Source organism: Sinocyclocheilus anshuiensis, unplaced genomic scaffold, assembly GCF_001515605.1.
Source record: "Sinocyclocheilus anshuiensis isolate Anshui unplaced genomic scaffold, SAMN03320099.WGS_v1.1 scaffold366, whole genome shotgun sequence".
In the NCBI taxonomy this organism is placed as follows: Eukaryota; Metazoa; Chordata; class Actinopteri; order Cypriniformes; family Cyprinidae; genus Sinocyclocheilus; species Sinocyclocheilus anshuiensis.
Window position 1 is genome coordinate 1564143 of NW_015547673.1, and position 9308 is coordinate 1573450.

General features: G+C 35.2%; 2 protein-coding genes across 4 annotated transcripts in view; both read left to right on the top strand.

Moving 5' to 3' along the window:
* The window catches only part of LOC107702867 (disintegrin and metalloproteinase domain-containing protein 9-like), a 43838-nt gene extending 38946 nt beyond the window's left edge, over positions 1-4892 (top strand). Inside the window, exons 20-23 of one of the 2 annotated variants that reach the window (XM_016505298.1) lie at positions 382-448; positions 1928-1957; positions 2946-3016; positions 3841-4892. In XM_016505298.1, coding sequence (XP_016360784.1) covers positions 382-448; positions 1928-1957; positions 2946-3016; positions 3841-3901 — 229 coding nt within the window. In that variant the 3' untranslated portion in view covers positions 3902-4892. The remainder of the gene's footprint in view (positions 1-381; positions 449-1927; positions 1958-2945; positions 3017-3840) is intronic. The other variant, XM_016505299.1, reaches the window with a different exon arrangement.
* Positions 4893-7391: 2499 nt separating this feature from the next.
* LOC107702872 (2-oxoglutarate dehydrogenase, mitochondrial-like) overlaps positions 7392-9308 on the top strand; it is a 51865-nt gene continuing 49948 nt past the window's right edge. The window contains exon 1 of one of the 2 annotated variants that reach the window (XM_016505308.1): positions 7392-7762. The gene's annotated coding sequence lies outside the window, so the exon portion shown is untranslated. The remainder of the gene's footprint in view (positions 7763-9308) is intronic. The other variant, XM_016505309.1, reaches the window with a different exon arrangement.

A 9308-nucleotide genomic window follows, 5' to 3' on the forward strand; every position in this document is an offset into this window, starting at 1 on the left:
CCATTAACTTATATATATATATATATATATATATATATGTATATGTGTATATATATATATATATATATATGTGTGTGTGTGTGTGTGTGTGTGTGTGTGTGTGTGTGTGTGTGTGCCTCCAGGGCTTTTTTTAAAACTACAGATCGTATTTCCAGCATTTTTGTATCCCGCTCATGGATAGTCTGATTGAGCCCAGTGCTTTATGGGTGTTGTAGTCCTACCTTTTTTTTTCACCACATCCCTTTTTCTAGTGTTAACGTACATTCAATTGTTGTTGTTGTTGTTGTTGAAATGTTTTGATCTAATGATGTTTAGTGTGTTCGGTATAACCTAGACATTTGTAATAGTAATACTGATAGGCTGTCTTTGGTTGTTCCTCAGAGCTGACAGCAAACCGCAGACTACTGTGTCCCAGCGGGGAAACCCCAGCAATATAGTGAAGGATGGGGTGAGTGGCCTCTGCATAACAGGACTCTTTACTGACTACCACACTGCCAACGTTTAACTCACTCTATGTAGTGCTAACATCAATCTAACTGTAGAGCTATTGTAACTAACCTAAAGTACTGCACCTTTAGATTTGAGACATTTTTCAGCATACGTGCCTGAGCATAAACATGACTGTACGACTGTCCCATTGAACTTGGTATTAAGATTGATCTGATCACAAGTGGACATAGCTAAATACAGGTGTGAACGGGGTCTAAAACGTTTTGAGCTTGTCCACTTTTGACCACTTCCAGAGGTAGTCGAAAACACATTTGACCGGATTGCGCTCATAATGTGAACGCTCATGTGGTTGAATGTGTTTGAACAGCCACTCAAGGCCGCCTACTCTCTGCTGACTGAGCTAACTCTTAAACATTACGATGTTCATTTCCTATCCATTAATCGGCAAAATTAGAAGGTTAAATTCGATTTAAATTAAATTACAATGGATAAGTGTGTGACTCGTTAAAAATAAATGTTTTTCTTTTCAGTGGTTTAGTTCTGCATGCGTAACAACAGGAGAAAACGAAGAAGAAAAGAAATCGGAAAATTAAAAAACATATGATACACAAAATATGTTTCAGTTAAGTAATTAACAAATAAAAAAGAGATCTGTTTTGTTTCATTTTTATGACAGCACCACAGGTTCAAGGAAACAGACGGCTGAAAGCGCATCCTGTTTGTTTTCTTTATTTTACAAAGGCATAATTTTTTCGTATTGTGAGTATACATAAATAGAAGTAAACAGCTTCAAATGATGTCTTACTCCTATCTTTATGACCAAAAATGACAGAATTCTTTTAGTTTTTTCCGCGGTGATGAGGACAATATCCGTGATCGTGCCAGAGCCTCTCGCGTGCACACAACATATCATTTATAACATTGCCTATGCTGTTTATAACAAATGCCATTATAATTTTATAGCTACTTATATTTTCTGATCTTATTCTGTTCTGAATACTGGTTAAATTTAAAGGATTTGCTGACAACTTATAGGTGACTATTGATTTTTTTTTTTCTTCTCTCAGCACTATTTTGACTGATATGTGTAGCAGAATTTTTAATCCATGCAGCAAACATTTTTTAGTTTCGGAAAAAAACCCCACAGCGTTCAGCTCATAGACCTATGTGAATTGTGTGAAGTTTTCACAATATTAGAAAGATCAGAAAATATCGAAAGATCAGAAAAAGCCCACATACAGTGGCCCATAGACCCTCCCTTCAAAAGAAATTAGGACAGAAGTGGTCAAAAGTGGACAGAAGAGACGGATTAAAACACCAGATGTGAACGGGAATCCTTGTGATCCGATCGACCAAAATGCATCTTAATAGCAGGTGTAAACAGGGCCCTAGACAATAACAGAATGTCTCTGTTTTGAGCTCATCTACTGCTATAGATAATGACCAGGTTCCTCTCTTTTTCTCTTCTATGATAAAGCACCAGACTCAGTTATTGCCACCAGCAGAGGTAAATAACTGCATACTGTTTATTTACCAGGGTTTTACTGTGTTTGTATTGTGGGGCATCTCTGCTGCTGTTGCTTATACAGTCTCTGCTTCACTGCAATGTTCCTAACCTTTCTTTCTTTCCCTGCACTTTTGTAAGAAGGACAAAACCCCTGTACTACTGTCAAAGCAATAACTATCTTGAACATTAATAATAATATTTAATTATTTTTTAATTAATATAATCATATTTATTATTATTAATATCTCTGATTTACTCTTACTAACCATGTCTTAATGAATACTTACTAACAAGATTAATTCTCACGTCAGCACTTCATTGCTATTGTGCCACTTTGAGCTTTTATCTTTTAATTTTCTTTCAGACCTTTTTGTTTCATATCATATCATTCTGCTCTAATCCTCTAAAGGAAGACCTGAAGTAGTGTAACATGGATATTCATAATGGTTTACAGCTAATATCAAGATTTCATCTTTTTGTGTAATTGGGTTAAATGCATCAGTGTGCAATTACCCAATTATTTAATATACATAAAGTACTGTACTGTGCTGTTTGAATGGCCAGGCAAGTGCATAATTTGTTTATTTGAGCATTATTTATGGACAATGGCTAATGGAACATTAATGAGTCCTTTAAGCTTAGTTTCATTTGATTTTAGCTGTTTAGTTATTATGTCACTGAACAAAGACTTAAAGGGTTGAGTTTCTTTCTTCTGTTGAACACAAAAGAAGATATTGTGAAGAATGTTGGTAACCAAACGGTTGCTGGTTCCCATTGACTTCCATAATATTTTTCTTCCATACTATGGAAGTCAATGGGGGCCATCAACTTAAATGATGACAGAATTTTCAGTTTTGGTTGAACTATCCCTTTAACTCTGAATGATGTTAATTCATTTTAATCGTATTTAGTTTAGTTAATTTATTCTTAAGTTACTTGTCATCCATATGTTTGTTCAGTAGTAACATGAGTTTCTTTCTCTTCACAGGTGGTTCAGACTAATAAATCAGACTCTGTGCCATCTTATGCTACCAGACCGCCACCACCTCCGTTTGCACGGTAATAATACACAATACTTAGTGTACAGCTAAGGTTTTATAACATAAAACCTTTAACCTTAGCTGTTATAAATTCACTGTAAACCACGGCTTCATGGGGTTTATTGCTTTTATAAAATGGTTATTCCATATACGTAGTAAGGTTTCACAAAATAAAACAGAGCAAATAAAGTGTAATGATATTAATAAAAACATTATTCTTCCGCTAAACAATGTAGTTCCTCAGAAACGGTTGTGGTTCCAACAAAGTGGTTGCCGAGCAACGCACAAATGTAAACAAAGGTGTATGTTTGTAGAGTAATTTACAACAGCTTCGAACTTGGCTCAACCAATCAGAATCAAGGACCGGAACTCTCCGTTTTATAAGCTGTTCTTTTGAACTTTCTAATTGTAAAAGAATCCTGAAAAAAAGAAATGCATCACAGTTCCCAAACAAATATTAAGCATTAAGTGATGATGCTAAGAATTCAGCTTTGCATCACAGGAAAAATAAGTTACAATTTAAAATCGATTCAAGTAGGAAACTGTTATTTTAAATTGTAATATTTCACAATATTACTTTTTACTCTATGTTTGATCAAATAAATGCAGCCTTGAAAAAATTCAAAAATCTTACCAACCCCAAACTCTTAAACAGTAGTGGACCGTGTTAGCTGCCTACATAGACAGGTGTCTTTTAAAGCAGCATCCTAATCATGAAACCTCATAAGCTGCTGATATGTAATGTTCTACCCAAGCAGCAACATTTTGAAAGCATCATATGCTCATGAATCCAGTTTCTATAGAGCTTACTCCTGAGTCCTGTACTCTGTCCACCCTCCACAGACCACCTGCTCCAACCCAACATCTGATGCCTCAGAGACCAGCGCCTGCACCCCCAGTATAACACACAACACACACATCCGACTGACACTTGTATTTCTGTCTCGGATGGAAGGGCCAAGTGTCAAATGTGCAGTGGGAGGAGTCGAGGACGAATCAGGTGGTCGCAGCCTCTCCCCCACTTATTCTCCCCCTCCGGCTGCAAACAGCTGTCAACTGTCAATCAAACCGAGAGACGGTCACTGTTGCGAAAGAAACCTCCGCTCGCAGTACATCACAGAGTGCATGATGGGAGCGAGAAAACTCTTTAGCCAATTAAACACCTCCCACCTGTCACCGACAAAAGATGTCTATGGCAACACACCGATCTCCTTAATTGTGTTACGTTTCTTATGTGCTATATAGGACCACTGCAGCTGATTGCACTTCAGTAATATCCACTGTTTATAGGAATGTACAGAGACCCTTTTATCATAGGCTGGCTTTAAAATGTTCATTTGTTCCCCCCTTTTTTTTTTTCTTTTTTTTTTACACTTTTTGGTGCAAATTATATTCTGAGCATCACATTCAATAACTTTTCCCCCCTAAAAAACGTGTTATAATATATAAAATCCAAATCCTTAACATTTTGCAAGGTTGTCAAGTCATTAGTAGTATCTAAATGGCCCATGGTAACTGCAAATCGTTGTCTTTTGCACTGTGGCGCATTATATTCCTAAATTAGGTTTTCTAAAACAGCAGTGCAAGTGATTTTGTTTTTAACATTTGAAATTGTTGTTACCCAACACAGTGATTTAAATCTATAATTTTACCATTTATACATAGTTTTATTTACATACTTTTATTTATACACAACTTTTATAGAAAATCTATACTTTATTTGCCAAGTGAAATTCTGTCCCCGCTGAGGTAAAAATCAGGTAAACATGAAAACTTGTTTTTGAAAAGGACTGATTTGTGACACTTTATGTTTGACTGCTGGTTTTAGTGTGGTTTTACCTTTTTTTTTTTGACTACAGACAACAATAACAATGGAAACAAAATAGAAGCTTTTCTCCTATTGTTTTCAAGGGCTACATGACTTTATGCATGATATCACATACTATGCCATAAACACAAAGTCTCTTCCTTGCTGAAACTTAAGTAATAACAAAAAGAACATTTTGTCTGCATGTTTCATAGACCTCTTTGTTTGTGATGGTTGTAATACCACAAGAGGTAGAGTGTGTGTGTGTGTATAAAGCCATGCACCCTCAAACAAACACACACAAACATGTCTGTTGTAGAGCACATTGGACAGTTTCCTCATACTAGGACATTTCCATCATAGCAAAATCAGCCAAGTGCCATACAATACATGTCTGATAACAATGAGTGTTATTTTACATCTGTGTATTATGTTAATGTGTATGATTGACTGACTGAATGATAGATTCCCCCCTTCTTGCACTGCATTTCCATTTGTGTGTAAAGACAGGTCAAGCAGCTGGTAGCAGTTGTGGATTCTGGATTATTGATGTTTTATGGATCAAGGATAGACTCTACCTTCAGTGTGATGGTTGATGATTTCGGGTTTTGCATATGAAAATAAAAATCACTGGTATGTTTTTAATTCGCCGTTAAGTGTATTTTAAATATCATTTACACAGCATTGCAAATAAGTACGGGTCAGCTACTGGCATGATACTACAGTGCTTTCATCATACATACGTATATAACCATATAAATAAGCAAAAGCATATTTACTTAAGCATATTAATCAAAATCTATCTTGAGACTAGTGATATCGAACTCATACCCAAATATTTTTTGAGCCTGAACTTTTCAGTGAATTGGTGTCATAGTCAGCCATGTTAACTTAAAATTTATAGAGCAAGCAAATTATTGATCATAACAAAATTGTAGCTGACGGTACCAGTTGTATACTTTTGGTCAAAAATAGTGAAAAGGCTTGCTAGAAAAAATACAATTGTCAGAGTTGTTTTAGTATTTATTTATATACAATAATATTTATTAATATTTTGGCTTCAAGTTTTATATTTTTCAAGTTTTAGTAATTTTCTATTTAGCTTTTTTTATTGCATTTTTTTGTATTTTAGTAGTTTTAGTACTTCAACTTATTTTAGTTAGTTAACAAGGCAGCATTTCTGATTTTTGTTCACGTTTTTGTTTAAGGTTTTCATCTAATATTTAGATTTTATCTTATTTTAGTGTTATTTAAATGAATAATAATAATAAAAAAATTAATAGTTATAGTTTTAGATAACAATAACACTTATCATTTTTACTGGTTTATGAAAACATTAAGGAGCTCCAAAAGACAGACCTGTGTGACAAAAAATACATTTCCCATAACTCTGAAGCACGAGAATGATAAAATGCACAATCAGTTACACATCTAATGCACGTCCATTGCTCATTCATTATGTATTAGCGCTATAAACATTTACTCTCCACATGACATGTGAAATAGGCTATATTTTACTCTGACTGAAAGTAGAAACTTCCCAGAAGCGCTTGAAAGTGTCAATACTTTAATAATTAAATGGTTTTATTAAAACGTACAAACACCTTTACAGCAAATATGTCAAATATCGCTAGTGTTATTTAACATAACTGGAACTTCTATTTAAGATTGACGGATGTCACGTGATGAAGTAATTCTGTTGTAAAGAACTGCTGAATCTATTTGAAAAGGTCAATTAATTCTGGTATAGTTTCCTTATTTAGAGATGCGATATTGGTTGATATGCCCATAGTCAATCCTAACTGATACAATATGTGGTCAAATGTGTTTTTCACAGACTAAAAATGACAAATCTATTCGTTCTCTATTTTTAAAGAAGGTTGCTACACTGTAAAAAAAAATCCGTAAAATTTACGGTAAAAAACCGGCAGCTGTGGTTGCCGGAATTTTACCGTAAAAAATACAGTAGCAACGTTTTAGGTTTTACGGTTTTAACTTAAATTTACAGTTAAATACCATATACAGTCTTTTACCGTTAAATTCACGGTCATTTTTTACAGTGTACCAAGCCTTGCTCTATTGCTTATTGGACTAAATTTGTTAGAAATCCCAAGTGGGAAAGTGTTTGGTTATTACCTCACAAGTGTTTTTGTTACAAACAAGATAAAATAAATCAAAATAAGTCATAAATTCTATACTGTTAAATATTTTCTCAGTAAGTTTATGAAGGACATTGATGTTAATTGCTCTTTTTGCTCTTTGCACTTGGAAACTATACCCCTCATCTTCTGGCACTGTAGTTATGTTAAAAAGTTATGGTATGATGCTCATATGTTTATCAAAGAAAAGGTACTCTTTAATTTTAATTTTGAAAATGTATGTTTAATTATGATAATGTGAATAACGAAGTTTTTGTTATTAATCTATTTATTTTGTTGGTTAAGTTTCACATTCATAGGTGTAAACTGTTCACTGTTTTACAGTGTTTTATAAAGAGTTGGAAAATTAAGTTTGTACTATTCAACATAGTACTAATAGAAAGGCAATCAAAAGTGTCCGTCTGTGTTCTATCTTCAAAATCTTTTGAGTAATGTAAAGGTCATGCATGTCTATGGTTGTAATTTTTTCTCTCTTTTTTTTTCTTTTCTTTTCTTTTCTTTTATCCTTTGTTCCCCTGGCTTTATAATGTCTTTGGCTTTGTATTGTTCTGTATCTGTCGTTTAAACATAAAAAAAACAATTTGAAGAGGTTCTTTGAAAATAACGGTTCGAAAGAACCGATTCGCGGGAATGAGTTGGACTTCACTTCAAGTAAAAATACCGCGAAATCTAGAAGTGACGTCGGAGGCGGCTGACGTTCTTCGTGACGGATGTTCTTCTTCTCTGGTTCTCTTCTGTCACTCAGCGGAGCCGTGACCAACTCCGGTGCACGACCCGTTTACAAAGGCTGCCAGCACAAGTAAGTGTTTTTTCTTCTTGTATTGTGTACACACTTCCGTACGTCATTAAATGGATTTTTGATTACAACTACGGCAAATTACCCAACGAGAAGACGCGTTTCTTACTTAATTTCTTCAAATTAGCATGGCAGCTTGTTCTCGTTTGGTGTGACCAAAGTTACCTGATATTTAATGACATAAGTAGGTGTTTATGTGTCAGTCCGTTGGCTAAAGAATAGTAAACTGTCCAGTTGCAAAACTACGTGCCTGAACCGACCTTAAATTAGCTCATTATTGTTGCTAGCTCAAGGTGTCGCGGTTCACAACAGAAACACTTAGGTATTGTGTCTTTATTCATGAAATAGATACGTTTAACAGTCCCACAAAATAAATAAGAGTTAAAAGTTGCCTGACTGAATTCCAGTATGGGCCTCTGATTTGACGGTTAGCATGGGCTGCTAATGTTTCCATGAGACCTATGTTTAGTGAAAGGACATAATGATTGACATTCCGAGTCTTTATTAGCTTTCCACTCGGCATGTCCGGTGGGCGGGGTTAGGGATCTCCAGCCAATCAGCGCTCTGAATCGCTGCAGTGGGCGGGCGGGTTCAGCGGTTGGCTCGTCGAGGGAGTGGAATGTGGACGCAAGGTTATGGAAGGCCAAAAGCGCCAAAAACACGTGAATCTTAACCGTCAACAACGCGTTAAACAGGAGTATTTCACGGTAAACAACACGTATTAATACGCGTGAAATACATGTGAAATACGTGTTAAATACACGTGAAGTATGCATTAAAAATCAGTTTGAACTAGTGAGTGTCATTGGCTGCTGAGGACTTGGGTCAAACCACTTCTGTGGGCTTAAGGGGGTGTACCATTCATAGACTAGGTCAGTGGTTCCCAACCCTGGTCCTGGAGGCACCCTAACACTGCACGTTTTGAATGTCTCCTTAACCAAACTCACTTGATTCAGGTCATCAGCTCAGTAGTAGAGACTCCCAGACCTGAAATTGGTGTGTGAGAGAAAGGAGACATGCAAAATGTGCAGTGTTGGGGTGCCTCCAGGACCAGGGTTGGGAACCACTGGACTAGGCAACCACCATTTAACATGCTATAGATCAGCTTATTCAGCCTAATTATTTTTTTTCTTCTTTTTCTTTTTCTATTCCTTCTTTTTTTGTATAGCCTGTAGAAATAATATATTTAAATTGCAGTTTTATGAAAAATTTGATAAAAAATAAAATTGCCTCGTTTTATTTTTAATTCTTAAAAAACGCCATTATTTTATTTGAACAATTTTTTTTTAATATATATATATATATATTTTTTTTTAATATTTATTAACAAAATATTTTAGTTTGTATTCGATCAGATAAGATTTTAAGCTGTCATATGGTCAAGTTACAAAGTGCCCCTCAGATGTTACAATGTGTGGATGGCACTTCCACTTATAGATCCACAATAAATGTTCATAAACAATAGGGGTGGGCAAAAAAATAAATTTTTCGATTAATCGTTTTTTTAAAATGACGTCGATTCGATATCGATTCTCAAAAGCCACGAATC